Here is a 16,471-nt window from a genome sequence, read left to right as displayed (position 1 = left end):
ATTTTAAAGTAAGAAATTTCAAATTATAATAGCATCACAACCATGGATATACATGGTCTCTATGTTCTCTGAGATGCAAGGAGACTGTCTCTCTCACTTTCCAGAAAAAACACTGAAGCTTAGAGGAAAAATAAGTGTTGAAACCTGGTCTGGAACATCAGAGTTTGCCTCTCAGGTATTCATTATCCAGATTCATTATCCAAATGGTGACCTTGGTAAAAGCTCCCCATCTTAAAAAAAAAAAAAAATACTCCAAATACAGCTCTTTAAGGCTTCTGGCAGGGATGTTTTATTTTTGGTTAAAGCCACATTAATAGAAATTCCATAAAAACAAGCATGTAAACAAGGAATCAGAACTTTGGTTCACTGAAACATCTCACACCTAAAGCATCTGAGGTACAAAAGCACCTTGCTAGGTGCAGACCACCTGACTCTGCTCCAACCCTACCCGAGCGGCCAGAGATAGCATGGGCTGGCCAGAGAGGCTGGGGCCCACGTCGTCCAGGACCTTCCCTAGTCCACTCTCTACTCCACACAAAACATTCACGCCTCCAGAGACCCGCCTGATGGGACTGGAACATAGACAGGAGTCTGTCACATTGAACTTGAAGACAACACGGACTGTGGGGCCAGGAAGGCGAAGGGCAGAAAATGATGTCAGTCAACTTCTGTCGATCCACACGGCCTCAAGAATTCCTGTCCTCGTTCATGGAACCACTTATTGGAGACTGTGAACAAACAGAAAGTATGTTACATTCCTCTTGGTTAATTTAGCAGCCAAAATTAAAGATTCCTTCATGATGACTCCTACACTAGGCCTGGGAATCAGACATGAGTAAGACTTGGTTTCAGTCATCAAGTTGCTTATGAGCTGGTAAGGAAAACAGATAATTGTACAAAAGTCTGTCAGTGACACGATATATGTGCGTAGGTTGCCACAGAAACAGAGCTAAAGAGCGTTTAACCATGTGGGGGAAGAGGAAACCCTAGGGCTGGGACAGAAAGCTGAACAGGAGTTATCCAGGGAAGGAAATGGACAGAGCAGGTGGTTCCTATACCAAAGAGGGTCTGGGAAGTGGGAACAGGATAAGAAAGAGAGCAAGGCATGATCCACGCTGGTGTGTGTGTCAGGGACCCCAACAAGCTTGGCACTGCTGGAATGTGGTGGGTGGGCAGTGAGATGCAAGAGACGAGGAAGCCTGTCAGGACTGTGGCAGGCCTGGAGTCGACCTCAGGGAGCCTGTCAGGACTGTGGCAGGCCTCAGTCGACTGAGGAAGCCTGTCAGGACAGTGGCAGGCCTCAGTCGACCGAGGAAGCCTGTCAGGACCGTGGCAGGCCTCAGTCGACCTCAGGGACCCTATCAGGACCGTGGCAGGCCTCGTCAACCTCAGGGAGCCTGTCAGGACCGTGACAGGCCTCAGTCGACCTCAGGGAGCCTGTCAGGACCGTGGCAGGCCTCAGTCGACCTCAGAGAGCCTGTCAGGACCGTGGCAGGCCTCGTCAACCTCAGGGAGCCTGTCAGGACCGTGGCAGGCCTCAGTCGACCTCAGGGAGCCTGTCAGGACCGTGGCAGGCCTCGTCAACCTCAGGGAGCCTGTCAGGACCATGGCAGGCCTCAGTCGACCTCAGAGAGCCTGTCAGGACCGTGGCAGGCCTCGTCAACCTCAGGGAGCCTGTCAGGACCGTGACAGGCCTCAGTCGACCTCAGGGAGCCTGTCAGGACCGTGGCAGGCCTCGTCAACCTCAGGGAGCCTGTCAGGACCGTGGCAGGCCTCAGTCGACCTCAGGGAGCCTGTCAGGACCGTGGCAGGCCTCAGTCGACCTCAGGGAGCCTGTCAGGACCGTGGCAGGCCTCAGTCGACCTCAAGGGCTCTGGGCAGCAGGTCGATCCTGTGTGTTGTGGGCAGCAGGGAAGCAGAGCTGGTGCTAGCACCATCACCTGAAGTTGTGTCTTAAACATTCACAAACCACGCTTTTTATTTCATAGACTCATAATGAATTGAGAAAACTGCTTTTAATGTGCAAATGAGGTCACTGCACTTTTAAAATACACTTTGTGATAATTAAATAATACATGTACTTAGCTTAAAAAATCAAATTGTTTTACAAGGCTTATAATGATAAATAGCAATCTCCTACCTATCCCTTCCCACCACCAATCCCCACTTCCACTGAACATTTAACTCCTTTGTCTCTTCTGATATTTATCCTCATTTTTCTAAATAACATACTTATAATGTTATTTCTTGACTTTCAACTTTAGATCTTATATGTTGATAGTCTACCATGAACGATGGGAGCTTTGGAATTTTTTACACCACTCTTAAAATACATATTTCCCCTTCCTATCTCCCAATATAGTTATATTACAAGTTCTAGTTAAACTAATATTCAGTATTTACATTATTATGTCATGTAAATATTACTCACACTTGAGCTACCTAATAGATTATACAGCTGACCCCTGAACAACACATTTGAACTGGGCAAGTCCAGTTATATACATGGGTTTTTTTAAAGATTTATCACTTTATTTTTAAAATTAAATCTATCTTTTGCTGCACTGGGTCTTCACTGCTGTGCGTGGGCTTTCTCTAGTGGTGGCAAGGTGGGTGCTAGCCTCTAGTTGTGGTGTGTGGGCTTCTCAGTGCAGTGGCTTCTCTTGTTGAGGAGCACAGACTCTAGGTACATGGGCTTTAGGAGCTGCATGTGGAATCTTCCTGGACCAGGGATCAAACCTGTGTCCCCTGCATGGCAGCCAGACTCTGAACCACTGGACCACCAGGGAAGTCCTAGTTTTTTCAATAGTAAATACTACAGTACTACATGATCCACAATTGTATGAATTTGTAAAGGTAGAACCGTGGATATGGAGGAACCGCATATATAGAGAGCCAACTATAAATTACACATGGATTTTCAACTGTGTAGAGGGTCAGCACCCCTACCTAACCTTGCTTTATTCAAGGATCAACTGTATTTCCTTTCTGGTACAACTTTTTTCCTTTTTCTTATTTTCTTTCTCATTTGCTTAATTTTCTGTGAACCTATCACTATTTATCCCCATAACTCTCCAAGAGGTCTATAAATTCATCTCTTTGTGATCACTTCCTGTCACATCCTGCTTCAAGCCTCTCCATGACTCACCACAGCTGCTTCCAAAACAAAGCTCAACTTTCAGCCTCCACAGTTTGATTTCAGCCTCAAGCCTCATCTCTCAGTCTCTGTGCCACAAGCCTCCCCTTGTGCAAGAGACAAAGGCAGCTGGTCCCCACACCTATGACATTGGTTTTAACCTGAGCCTTGTTCCATGTGGGCTTTGCTTGCCTGAGACACCTTTTCCTCTTTCTGTTTCCACTTCTCCCCACTGTGACCCCAGAACCCTTGCCAGAGCCCACTCTTCTGGGGGCCATCCTGGACCTAGGATGCCTGTATAGCTAGTCTTCCTTGGGGCTTCCTCAGCTCTCTAGGCACCTCTGAAAGTGTTCCCAACCAAATGTCTTAGCATATAACCAGCTGAGTGGACAGCTAACATGGCTGCGTGGGACTCCTGGTTATCAAGGAAACACAAAACCCCAAAATCTCCAAAAGGGAGAAGGTTTTGACTCTGTGAAAATTCAGCAGCAAGTATCTCTCAGTTCAGAGTCTCAGGCTGACCACCAGAGCCCAGAGGCTACCACCACAACTTAAGCCACTCACCCCACTTGCAGCCCACAAGCACAGGGCAGGCAGCATGTCTTGTTCGATAGTCACCTTCCCCACTCCGTAAGAGGTTGTACCAGAATACAGCTGTGCCCTGGAAAGAGAAAGCCTGTCATACAACACCCTTAGATACTGGGCTCAAGGATCTGATGCTGAGTACTACAGAGCCCTCTCTGAGCAGAAACACTCTCTCTCTCCTGTGTTCAGGGGCACAGGACTCTGGGACTCCAGCGTAGAGAAGTTCCCCTAAAAGCTCCTACCCTTCATGGTGGGGTAGATACTGAGAATCCCACCTGGCCCTCAAGGAATTTCCCTCTCCATTCCATCTCCCAAGGTGAAAGCCTAGACCACAGGTCAGGGTTCAGGAAAGGGCTAAGCTCCCTCAAAGTGATAGTCAAGCAAGCCAGGGAACTGGACTAGGAGACAGGAATGAGGTCTGGGCCCTGCACTTCAACTTTTGACCCCCCAAGAACCAGAACTTACCTTCTTAGGCCAAATTGCAGCTCCCAGATCAGGAAAGACGGTGGCACCACCAGCTTCTACATCACTCATCTGGGAATACAAAACACAGAGCTTGGCCCCTCTACTCAATACTCTCAGAGCAACTGAGCCACAAAGGACATGATGAAGCATGTGGATTGTCCTTCTCTGAGCACCAGTAGCTCCACCACCAGCCCTCTGGCCAGAAAGGCTCTTCCCACACCCTGCCCTTCCCTAAACCCTGCTTAATCTGAGTGGTTCATTAGGACAGTCCACGCCATGGAGAGAGGTAGGCCTAAGAAGACCCATACCCTGGCTGTCCTCGAATGGGGAAAATCTGAGTCTGTGCTGGGAAAATGCCTGGCTGACCCCCATGCCCTTTATCCTCGTCCAAGCTGGCCCTCGCCTACCCAGTGTGCCTTGTGAGCTGCCCTGTGGCTTCTAGTACCATTGGTGGTCCCAACTCTGCACTGTTTTTCTGGCTTGGGTAACCTGCAGCTCTAGTCAGACTCTCACCTTCCCACAACAGCCACCCTCCCAGGGCCAGCTAGGGTACTCTGTCTCCAAAGGGCCTGCATCTCCCGCAGTAAAACCTCAAACTAAATGGAACACAATTTCCATAGCAGCAAGGCTGCACTCATGCCCACAGAGCTCAGCTCATGCCCAAAGCACTACCTCTTTCTCATCTGGCTCTCTTAATTCAAGTTTTTTGCCTGTAAGGTAATAAAACGTGGAGCTAAAATATTTCCACAGGACACATACCAGACAGACTGAAGGGCACCCAACAGACGAATGGTAAATGTGGAAAATGACAACCCCTGATGGCTTCCCACCAGAGTGAGGATCAAATCCAGGCTCTTTTCTAAAACCTGAAGGCCCTGGAAGTCTCACCAGCCTCTCCCTTTAGCCACCCCAGATTAACACACTATCTCTGAGACACACCACCCTTTTTTCTCTTTTTCCAACATCCCAAGTTCCTTCCCTTTTCCAGGCCTCCACACAGTCTCCTCTCTACCAGAAATCATGTTCTACCAACAAATTTCCACTCAACCTTTAAGTCTCAACTGACATGTTACTTCTCAAGGGAGGCTTTCTCAGAACCTCCACTCTGCATTACTTCTTCAAAGCACTTATCACTATGGTAACCAAACAATTACCTCTCCTATGTCTAAAGTCTTTCATATTAGACCATAAGCCCATGAGAAACCACACATGTCCTGCTCACCAGCATGTTCACAGCAGTCCCCAGCACATAATAACCACACAGTGAAACTTAAACAAGACACCAAAGGGGAAAATGGACACAGGCTTCTGTCTTTAAGTTACTTCTATGCCTCTTTAGGGCTACCTCTTTCAGCCAAAGGGAGAGGAACCTGTTCCTCATGTGAGAGGTAAACCTAACCCTGGCTGGAGTACAGGCAGCAGGTGGGAGGCAGGCAGGCCACTGAGCTTCGGGGAAATGAAGGCCGCTTCATCTAAGAGCATTTCCAGGCCACCTCCTCACTCTGACACTAAGCAGAGACCTCTCCAGGACACCCATCCCCAAAGTCCAGACTAGCACTGGGCCCATCAAAAAGGAGCCAGGGATGTAAATCACAGGAGTTGGGAGAAGCATACAAATGGAAACATGGGGCAACACTCTACTCCAGCGAAGAACGGTGCTGAGGGCCAGGAGGACCCAGCCACTGAGCAACAGCTGGTGGTACCGGCTCTGATGGGAACATATTTAAGAGAGCACTCTGGACCCAGGCTCCCCTTAAGCCCACACGCTGCAGGCGTCATACTTACGTAGTTTAAGAACGTGGCCACACGATTCCCCGTCCCTAAACGCTTGAAAGCATCTTGCTCATGTTTCTATAAAATTAAGTGAAAGCACACAGGTGGGCCTGTACCCAATACTTACATAGTTAAGAAACGTCGCTAACCTATTCCCCTCCGTTTTGAGGCCGCTGTCAAAAGGTCGCTGCAATAGACAACAACTTTCACCCAAGTTTGCAACTGACTTCCCCCGCCACCCACAGGACTGGGGCCAAAAAGGTTGAGGGAAGGTACTAAGCAGGGGTTCCATACATAGGCCTGGACCAGGGGCCAAAGTTGCAAGGGAAATCCTGGCTGGGCATGGAGGAGAAGGGGCAGGAAAGAGTTCACAGAGACCTAGTGATGTCCTCTGCTTCAGAGTCAGGGCAAAGAATGGCAGGGTTGGGTCGGGGGACCACTCCCAATATCACAGGGGAAACAGCCGGGCTGCACTTGGCTCTGGACTTGGGCTTCTCCAGTAATAAAGAGTGGGCCCTGGTGAGGCAAGGGGGCTAAGGTGAAGGCTACAGCCTTCTCAAATCAGCTAGAGCAGGGCCTTTGAAAAAACCTGAGCGGGGTCTTACCCTGGAGAAGTCAAAATGTGGCTCGTACTGTCCTCCCATTCCATAATTAGCAACCTGGTAGGAAATAACAGCATTGGACTTTGTCAGCAGCACGAACCACCCTGAAGCAGCCCATCTCCCAGGTAACAACCAGAACCCCAAGGAGCAGCCTCTCTGAGGAGGGTAGCTATGCCCTGCCAGTTTGGGCAGAACAAATGCTGCAAACAGGTCTATAGTTGTGTCCAAGAGGAAGGGTGCAGCACAAATGTGGTTTCCAAGAAAGGACATGATGGCAAGCTGCAGATGGCCACCGTGGAGAAGCTCCAGCCCTTGAGGGACACATGAATGGCAGCAGAGGGAGCCCTCCTTCAGGCAGGCCATGATTATTTGCAAGATAATGAAGCGGTAATCCAGAAGAATGCCAACAATAAATTCAGAACTGGTTTGGGTGCGGGGTTTCTTTTTAGTACTAGTTTGGGAGCTACTCAGTGCCTGGCCATGCTCCTGCCACCTCTGTCACCAGGCCCCAGAAACTCATCTTGGTCAGGCTGAATAGGACAAACAAATCCCACCCCATCTCATAGTGGTCCACTGCACGGAATACTTCTGCACCCAAGTGCAGCAGCAGGGCCTGGGCGGCTGGCTGCAGGGGTCCCAAAACTGCTGCTACCTCAGTGCTCCCAAGTGGAGCCTGAACCCAGACCAGGGCCTGAGCCACCTCAGGTATCACTAATTGGATCAGAAGTCATAAACACCTTTGTGAACAGTTTACCAGCACAATATAAGTTCTAAGTCACAATGGTTATTTTAGCTTCAGTAGTTAGATGAGAGACGAAGTTCAAGATGAAATGCTCAGCCATTAAGAAGAATACATTTGAATCAGTTCTAATGAGGTGGATGAAACTGGAGCCTATTATACAGAGTGAAGTAAGTCAGAAAGAAAAACACCAATACAGTATACTAACGCATATATATGGAATTTAGAAAGATGGTAACAATAACCCTGTGTACGAGACAGCAAAAGAGACACTGATGTATAGAACAGTCTTATGGACTCTGTTGGAGAGGGAGAGGGTGGGGAGATTTGGGAGAATGGTATTGAAACATGTATAATATCATGTATGAAACGAGTTGCCAGACCAGGTTCGATGCACGATACTGGATGCTTGGGGCTGGTGCACTGGGACGACCCAGAGGGATGGTATGGGGAGGGAGGAGGGAGGAGGGTTCAGGATGGGGAACACATGTATACCTGTGGCGGATTCATTTTGATATTTGGCAAAACTAACACAATTTTGTAAAATTTAAAAATAAAATAAAATTAAAAAAAATAAAATAAAATAAAATTTAAAATAAAATCTAAAAAAAAAAAAGAAGTAAAGGAAGGCATGATCATATCACAAATAGAGAATATTAAAAAAATAGAAATTGAAAAAAAAATAAAAATAAACTGACTAAGAAAAAAAAAAAGATGAAATGCATAATCTGACATGAAAGCTGATGTACCAAATGGTACCACCAATGTCTATCTGGGAACACTTGGCTACTGTGTCTTAATGAAACCATAAACACTTTGAAGATTCAACTATTAGTCCTCAGAAAATTGGTTTCATATAAACTTTGTGGTGATTCTACGAGTCAGGAAAGAGATGCTGCAAAACTAGCAATAATGGCCATCTATTAACAGGATGGAGGGAGAGGGAGGATGGACTCTACAAGAGAGAAAATCCTCCTTTTGGAGTATAAAACAGTATTTTTTGAATGTGATGAAACGCAGATTTGGGGCAGAATGATTTTTTTCAATGTCCATAAAAATAAAAACATTGATAAGGAGAATCGGAATCAGTGGAAGAAAACATCCTGTCACACGGTGCTTCGGCCGTCAAGTGTCCCACACCAAAAATACTATCAACAGTGCGAGGAGGCCCAGTTCAGCAGGTGACCCTGAGACTGACGATGCATGTAAGGAGAGAAGTGCTAGAGAAGCTGATGAAGTGATATCACAAATGATTTTTCTTTGGATCCACTATAGCCAAGAACTTGAAGAAAACTTTAAACATGACTGTGATCAGTTTTCCAGTGCATTCAGGAGAGTTCACTTGCTGCTTGTTGCTGGAGGTGCAAGGTATGACTGCATTTTCCAACACTCCCACTTGCTGGATGGAGGGCTTAAACTTTCACTACCTGGGGATAATGAAAGAAGCTGCATTGTTACGGATGGCTCATCTTTTAGCAGTTTTGAGAATCATGGTGATTCTCACATTTGATCATAGTGTTCAGGCTACTGTACCTGTAGTATTTAATACCATCCCCAAATAGTACAAGTGCCATGGGAACTTCTGGATGTGCAGCCATCAGAACCACCATCTGGGCAACTCCAGGCCCCAGACTCATACCTCACATAACAAGAAGCTGTACATCAAAACTGATTCCTGAGAGGAGGTATTCATTTGTCACAAAAGTATTAAGGGTCAGTCCTTTGAAAGATGTGGGTATTTAAAATACTGAGGTCAGAGTGAAGGGGGAAAAAGAGTTAGAAATCACTTTTTCGGTGAGACTGAGACATCAGCAGAGTCTTCAACCTTCAGGAATTCTGGCAATGCAGGATCTCTTCCACTCTCAGACAGGCCCTCATCCAATTCAAAAGAAAGCCTCGATCACCCTTTCTTCCAAATGATCTAAAGCAAACACATCAACTACAGGTGAGGGTGTCAACAGACAGCAGAAGAACCAGTTCCTTTCCAGAAGCCTGTAATGCCCCCATGCGGACCCTGGTGGGAAGGCTCTTGCTGGTGCCTAGGCATGTATCACACTATGTGGAATGAACACTAGGAGACAGGTTCTGAAACCTAGTTTCCTATCCCCCGTCCGTGTAGGATCAAAGCTTTGAACAACACCGGCTGGCAAAGAAAATGCCAAGACAGCTCCTAGAGAATGAAAGCAAACAACAGTGGTCTTCCGGAAGACCCTGACCATAAAAGGCCATATGCTGGGAGCTGCAGCATTCAAAGCCCACTTATCAACTGAGTCACAGCATTACAAGAGGTCAGTTAAGAGGAAGCCAGACCAAGGACAAAGCTGCGTCTTCTGCGGTTGCATGTGAGATAGGGTACAGCCTGGCATACACAGTCATCCAGGAGAGCAACAGGGGTACAGGCCTTGTACACTCTTTTCAGCCACTTGGTCCAGGGTATGGAGTCAGCAACCAAATGGAACATCATCCTCAGTAAGGGCCATGATGGTCCTAACACTGGCTCATTTGCAGGAAGCAATGGCAGATGTCTTAACAGCAACACAAAACCTGTTCCAGGAAGGTATGAATCACAACTACACCAACAGGAATGCACTTGGGGCATGGAGACCCTTTCGCTCTTGAAAGGGGTGTGCTCTCTCACGTAACAGGGGAGTGGGAGATGTGGCAGAAGTCCTCTCTTGATGCGCTTGTCTGCAGATCTTACCTAAAAATTAGACTTTCAAACTCAACACTAAGCTCAGTGGAACTGAAAAAATTACATAAAATGTTCACAAGACTGTAAGATAATCAGCATGCTTTAAAAAAAAAAAAAAAAAAAAAAAAAACTCTGGTAGACTTCACACAAATCCATAAAGACAACCTTCAAAATTGGTTTTGGTTGCTGACCCAGCTATGTAGTGGGGAATAAGTGCTGATTTGCTTGGATGTGTCCAGGCAAAAGTTCAGAGAATATTTTCCAAGTGATCTCAGTTCAATATTCTACTGAGAGCTATGGTTGATCAGTTAAAGTGTGAGATCCTTAAATACACAGAACCTCTGGCCAAACAGATCCAAGAGACTCAAGAAAAATGCCAGTGAAACTTTTCTGGCAGTGTCTCAGGGCATCACTTTACAGCAGAATTCAGAATCTGGGATGTTCAGAAGGGAGCATGCCCAGTGCTGATTTTAATGCAATAGAACAGAAGACATATTAGTAGGAGCTCTGCCCATAATGTTCAGTACGGTGCTGCCGTGTGTCTTCACCTCTGAAATAAAAAGCAGGAAGCCAGGGTCCCACAGAATTACTTAAAATGGAGTATTTCATCTTCACCATCCAACCAATCTAGGCCTCTCCCTGCTAAAGTATTATAGAACATTTTACCTCCAAGTGGACTTGACTAAGACTCAAAACCATACCTCTGAATATATTCACAGCTCTTAGAGGTGTCCCTGGAACAATTCAGGATGTCAGCTTCTGTAGTTAAGATGACGTAAATGGGCCCGCCACACCCACCAACAATCCCTAGCACCTAGTGTGATACTTGGGCACAGAGAAGATATTCAGGTGACATTTGTGAACACTAACTGTTGAATGCCAGTGGGCATACTTAATTCTGGCTTCCCAATAGGAGGCCACTCCGTACTCGTGGCATCCTGTAGTCATACAGTTACCCTAGGCCCAGCCCTGAGCACCCTGGGAGATGATCTAGCTAGAAACACTCCCTTCCCAACTCCAGGGTCCCAGGAACAAGCCATACCTGCAACAATTCTGCAGTCTTCACTGTTAGCCCTGTGATGTGCTGCATCCGCAGATTCACCCGAGCCACAACGGGGTCATCGTCCTCCTCCAGCCAGGAGCTACACCGAAACAAGAGGGAGAGAAAAACACGGCAAAGCAGGCTTCGATGAGGTCCTCCACTCTCCCCAGCCTCAGGGCCGGCGCTGAAGGCAGCACAGAGTGAAAGCTCCCCGTAGGCAGGTGCGGGCGCCAGCAGGGAGGACACCCACCCAAGCCACCGCCCTCAGTAGGAACTGGGAGGCCCCGGAGTTGGGGCGTGAGCAGCCATCCCTCCTCCACCATCACCTCTGCTAACCTTTTGGAAACTCTGTAGCTGGCAACAGTGAGCACGCCTGTCTTGGGATCACGAACAGTGGCTCGTGCAAGCTGGAGGGCAGGAAGAAAGGGCACACTTATCATTCTTTGCCTTGAGTGTTTTCCTGGAGAGACTGGGACCTGATCTGCCAATCAGACCAGGAAGGGAAGGAGCTCTGCAGGTAGTGGCTCTAGCCAAGGCCCCTTGATCCTGCAAGCCAGGCCAGGGCAGTGGTCTCCAAATTCCTGTTCTGCTGTCAGAGCCTGGCCCCTGCCCGCCCCTGGCTCCCAGGTCCATGCTGTCTGCAGAATTATACCTATGGAGTCTGTTTAGTCTATTCACCCATCTGCATAGACAGCCCCTTTCTCCCCAGGCCCACACACCACACCTGCCCACGCCTGGCCGCTCCCACCATATTCAGACTGTGCTGCCGTCCCTGAGTCTCCGTCTTGCGTGCTCCCCTCAACACGGTCAAGTCCACTGTCCTTCTGAACCTCAGCAACCTCCTCTGCCCAGAAACCTACCCAAACACTCTCCTACTGCACAGCCTCTGCTGGCCTCCTACTGCACAAGGAACAAAAACAGAAAGCACAGTTTTCACTCCCTTGGGAGCTTTGCAAAGTCAGAAGATAGAGTCAGGAAAGCAGTCTACAAGCAGCAATAAGTGAAGGGCTGCTGGAAGCCACCCACCTCTACATGCTCACTCATAATAACACGTACACACCTCACCTATCTCATATCCCCTAGTTTCCACAGACTGGTGCAGTGATACTCTCAGGAAGGGCCTGCTGCCTGGGGCCAGCCCCCCATGCTCCAGCTGTGGACTGTCTTAACTAGTGCTTCATCATGTGCCCAGCACAATGCCAGGCGACCAAGACATGGCCGCTATCCTCATACAACTCAGTCAGGTGGGAAGGCGGAAAACCAGCTGAGTGGTCACAGCACAGCATGTAGAAGCCGGGAAGGGGGACGCTCAGTGTCTGGGGGAGTGCAGTCGACAGGGTCAAGACTGGTTTCCTAAAGGGGGTGATGGCGGAACCACCTAGCTGAGATTTGAACGGTAAGCAGGAGCTAGCCAGGCAGGAGAAGATTACAGGAACAGGGCAGGAACAGCAACGCAGGGACCCAGAGGTCAAAATGGATGTGGCATATGACTGTGGATTAGAAGTGAGAGGGAAGAAATGAGAACAGGCTGAGGAGGCAAGAGGGGGTTGAGCTGGATGTCACCTGTGACCAGTGAGAAGCAGGGGAGGGACACCACAGCCTGAGTGTAACAAGGATCACTGTGGATACATCATCGAGGGTTGACTAAGGAGGGGTCAGAGCAGGAACAAGGAGGCCAGTGAGGATGTCAAAGAGAGGTCAGGGCAAGAGGTGGCAGAAGGGATGGAGGGGGTGGATGGACCAGAAGGCTGGCCAAGTGGACAGGTGCTGCTGCAGCACATTCAGGTAAGACCCGCTGCACCCAGAACGGAGGGCTTCCCCGAGATCCCACCCCTGTTCTTCCCTGATGACAGCCGCAGCTGTGGCTAGATCCCATCCAAACAAGCGAACCACAGCACTGGCCTGACGCCCACAGGGAGGCTCTGGGCAGCTGTGCGCGGCTCCCAGGGACAGACAGAGCTATTCTGAACGCAGGCCAGAGACCTGCAGGCAGCTGCCAGGCATTCCCCACAGGCTAAGTTAAGCTCATGGGCCCCACTTCAAAGCCAGGATAGCATCTGTCCCTCACAGGCTCCGGAAAGGAGAGGTCTGCCTGTAATAGCCAACATGTTTGGCCCTTCACGGGGCTTCTATTCAAAGACTAGCTTCCCAGCCACTCTCCTCCTCAGCCACACCCATGTGCACACACGCACCCAGCATGAGCACATCCACACCGAGCAATGTTTCTGCCTTGGACAGAGGGACAGGGAGCAATCTCTCAGGAGGGTCTGGCACCACAGTGCCTCCTTCACCTGACAGCCAAGAAAGCAGTTTTCTCTCCCGCAGGAATTTGGAGCTGGTCCAGGGAATGGAAGAGAGTGGGGGTCTGTGGTCCCCATTCTCCACACACTCTGGCTAGACCCTCCCTCAGCAATATCAGTGACACTAACAACTGGCTCTGAGCCCTGGAGGTCCTAGTACCTTAAAGCAAGGTTGTTCCAAGATGCAGTCCAGGGCCCAGGATGGGAACCTATCTTAGGTCTCTCCAGGAGTCCTGGCCTCCTGGCCTCGACAGTTCTCTTAGAAGCAGAGCAATAGAGGATCTCCAGCTAACTCCTCGCTCCTGATCACCAGTGACAGGAGAAGGGTGGGGACATGGCAGCAAGCAGTTCTCTTTGAAAGATGTCAAATGGGAGAAAACCTTTTATGAACTAGAAATAGAAGAATAATTTTGTAATATGATGACATATATACAAAACCAACAGCCAACTTGCACACTTACCAGTGAAATACCAACCGCATTTCTAGGAAATTCAGGAACAAGACAAAGATTCCTATTATAAAAACGCTCTAGAAGCTCTGGACAATTCAACAAGACAACAGAAACAGAACTATAATGACTAGAAAAGAGAAAACAAAATTTTTCTAATTTGCAGGTGCTAGTACTATATGGCGGAGAAGGCCCTGGCACCCCACTCCAGTACTCTTGCCTGCAAACTCCCATGGACAGAGGAGCCTGGTGGGCAGCAGTCCATGGGGTCGCTAAGAGTCAGACACGACTGAGCGACTTCACTTTCATTTTTCACTTTCATGCAATGGAGAAGGAAATGGCAATCCACTCCAGTGTTCTTGCCTGGAGAATCCCAGGGATGGGGGAGCCTGGTGGGCTGCCGTCTATGGGGTCGCACAGAGTCGGACATGACTGAAGTGACTTAGCAGCAGTAGCAGCAGCAGTACTATATGGACAACCTAAGATAATTAGCTTAAAACCAAAAGAATAAGAAATGAGTTCAACCACTAGCTGTGATCTGCACCGGGTCTAATTCCTTGTGGGTAAAATGAAGATGATGACGGAGCCTGCTGAGCAGACACAGCAGTTAACACATGTTAAGGACTTAGAATAGGGCCTGCCACACTTCAGAACTCAGTACACATTAGCTATTATGATGAAATATATTTTTACAATCAACAGTTTAGCTTATGATGGTATGCTAATTTAATAACGTAACCAGTAAAATCATAATGGTGAAAGAGACAAAGTGAAGTTACAATAACAATAATAATAACAACAACAACAAACAACAAACTGCCTAGGAATAAATTAACAAGAGAAGCGCCGGGCTTACGTGAAGAAAATATTTAAAGGTGTGAATAAACAGAGAGACCCAGCATGCTACTAGATGAGAAGACAGTCCTGCAGACACTCACGCTCCTCCAAGTCAATCACTTCTTCGCAGCCCTCATCAGGAGCCCCACGGGACCCAGCCTGGCAGTACCCCACGGCATACTTCCTAAACACTCACCCACACGCCAGCCACCAACCTGCCCAGGGTGCCCTTATTTCCCACCCTTGTCTGTCCACATTGGTTCCCCCCGTGGACCATGACTTCTCAAGGTCAAATCGAGTCTGCAGTACCTTAGTACCCAACAGTGGACTCATGCAAGCCATCAGCAGAGGCCACCTGGGTGAGCAGCCACACTGCCCATGGCACCTGGACTAAGCGGCCTGAGAAGGAATGGCGGAGACACCTACTTTGGGTTTCGCAATCTCCTTGATCCTCTCGATTTCCTCGTCAGACATGACGTCGTAGTACCTGACGATGTGCGGGCTGTCCCACTCATCCTCCTCTTTGAAGGGGGCGATGAGCAACTGCGGCACCCTGTTGCCATGGTGATACCTACAGAAGAGCCTCTTCTGCCTTCGGGGGGTCTGGGGAACACAGAACAACAGGCCCTGAACCGAGTGAGTCCTAACCCTCAGTCCCAGACTAGCTGGCTGCAGACACTGGTCTCAAACCCCATGTCCAGCAGTCGCTCCCTCCCACCTCACCAGACAAGAAAACAAAAGCCCCTCAGTTTGGCTGGCATGAAATGATACGCCACAAATCATGCAGAAGTTCTCCTCTCCCAAGAATTCCTCATTTGACAAGCCCTGTGGCAGGGTGTAATTCCTGACCCTTCTCACAGAGACGTGAGTAGGTGAGGAGGGCTGGGGCAGGGGAGACGTCTTTCTAGACAGAAGAGCCAGCGGGAGCAAGCAGACACGGGCACGGAGAAGGCCAACAGACTGACTCACATCTGAGCCTCTGTGAGGAAGCACCGGGGTCCCAGGGCTGTCCAAGGCCAGTGATACCTCATACCAAGCTCTAGCAACTGTCTTGTCTTTGCTAGAGATCATGACTTCCGTTGGGGCCCAAGGCACATCAAGTCCCACGGGTTTTCTTAGAACAGTGAGTCAAGCAGAAGCTAGCCTCTTGGGATGGGGAGGGGTGCTCAGCAACAACTCAGAGGACTGAAGCTCTGCCTGGGACCTCAGGGAAGACAAGTCTCCTACCCTGTACCTCGGAGAACATCCACATGTCAGCCTCAGCAGATACGACCAAGAACTGAGAAAACCACCTAGAGACAGAGTAACATCTTCCTCACATCTGTCTATCCAGAGCTGAAATCTAGGTCCACTGCCTGGGCCCTGACCCAGCCACATGTCTCACCAGTTTGACACCCTCCCCACGACAGAGGCTCTCGTAGACATCCCTCTCGGGCAGGTAGTCCACAGGCCTCTCGTATATGCCTTGCTGGGATGCGAGCTCAGCTTCTGTGTGATTCGATAACATTTTTTCTCTTTCTTCTTCCAACAACCGTTCAAAGTAGTGCAGATTCCCTCCAGCTCGTTCATGGCTCGGGTCTACAAAAGGAAAGAACATGAAGGAAAAGGAAACCACAAACATCTGTTAGGTCATTTAGAGAAATTATTCTGTAAGCGGTTTTCTCTCCCAGCAGCTCACTTGCACGCAGCATTCTGGCTTCCACAGCACCTAAGCGGAGTTTGCTGGTCATAGAGGAAAACCCAACAGAGGTTCTCTCCACTCTGGTCAGAGATGAGAAAGGAGCAACAAAGTGGGGGTGGAGGGGATGCCGCGTCACTGATGCAGATCTCCTCTCAGACTTCCCTGGAAAT

The 16,471-nt window shown here is 48.8% G+C and overlaps 1 protein-coding gene across 8 annotated transcripts in view; it reads right to left on the bottom strand.

The window, feature by feature from the left end:
- Positions 1-265: 265 nt before the first annotated feature.
- Positions 266-16,471, bottom strand: part of P4HA2 (prolyl 4-hydroxylase subunit alpha 2) — a 37,949-nt gene continuing 21,743 nt past the window's right edge. For 6 of the 8 annotated variants that reach the window (XM_055547945.1, XM_055547932.1, XM_055547968.1 and 3 more), the window contains 9 exons: positions 16,005-16,198; positions 15,047-15,223; positions 11,371-11,441; positions 11,035-11,134; positions 6,565-6,618; positions 5,972-6,037; positions 4,187-4,255; positions 3,701-3,797; positions 266-728 (listed from right to left, as the gene is read on the bottom strand). In XM_055547945.1, the coding sequence (XP_055403920.1) occupies positions 658-728; positions 3,701-3,797; positions 4,187-4,255; positions 5,972-6,037; positions 6,565-6,618; positions 11,035-11,134; positions 11,371-11,441; positions 15,047-15,223; positions 16,005-16,198 (899 nt within the window). In that variant the 3' untranslated portion in view covers positions 266-657. Of the gene's footprint in view, positions 729-3,700; positions 3,798-4,186; positions 4,256-5,971; positions 6,038-6,086; positions 6,147-6,564; positions 6,619-11,034; positions 11,135-11,370; positions 11,442-15,046; positions 15,224-16,004; positions 16,199-16,471 lie in introns of all 8 variants that reach the window. The other 2 variants (XM_055547985.1, XM_055547960.1) reach the window with 2 other exon arrangements.

Source organism: Bubalus kerabau, chromosome 1, assembly GCF_029407905.1.
Source record: "Bubalus kerabau isolate K-KA32 ecotype Philippines breed swamp buffalo chromosome 1, PCC_UOA_SB_1v2, whole genome shotgun sequence".
Taxonomy (NCBI): domain Eukaryota; kingdom Metazoa; phylum Chordata; class Mammalia; order Artiodactyla; family Bovidae; genus Bubalus; species Bubalus kerabau.
Note: the sequence above shows the minus strand (reverse complement) of the source record. Positions and strands in the feature narration are given on the sequence as shown.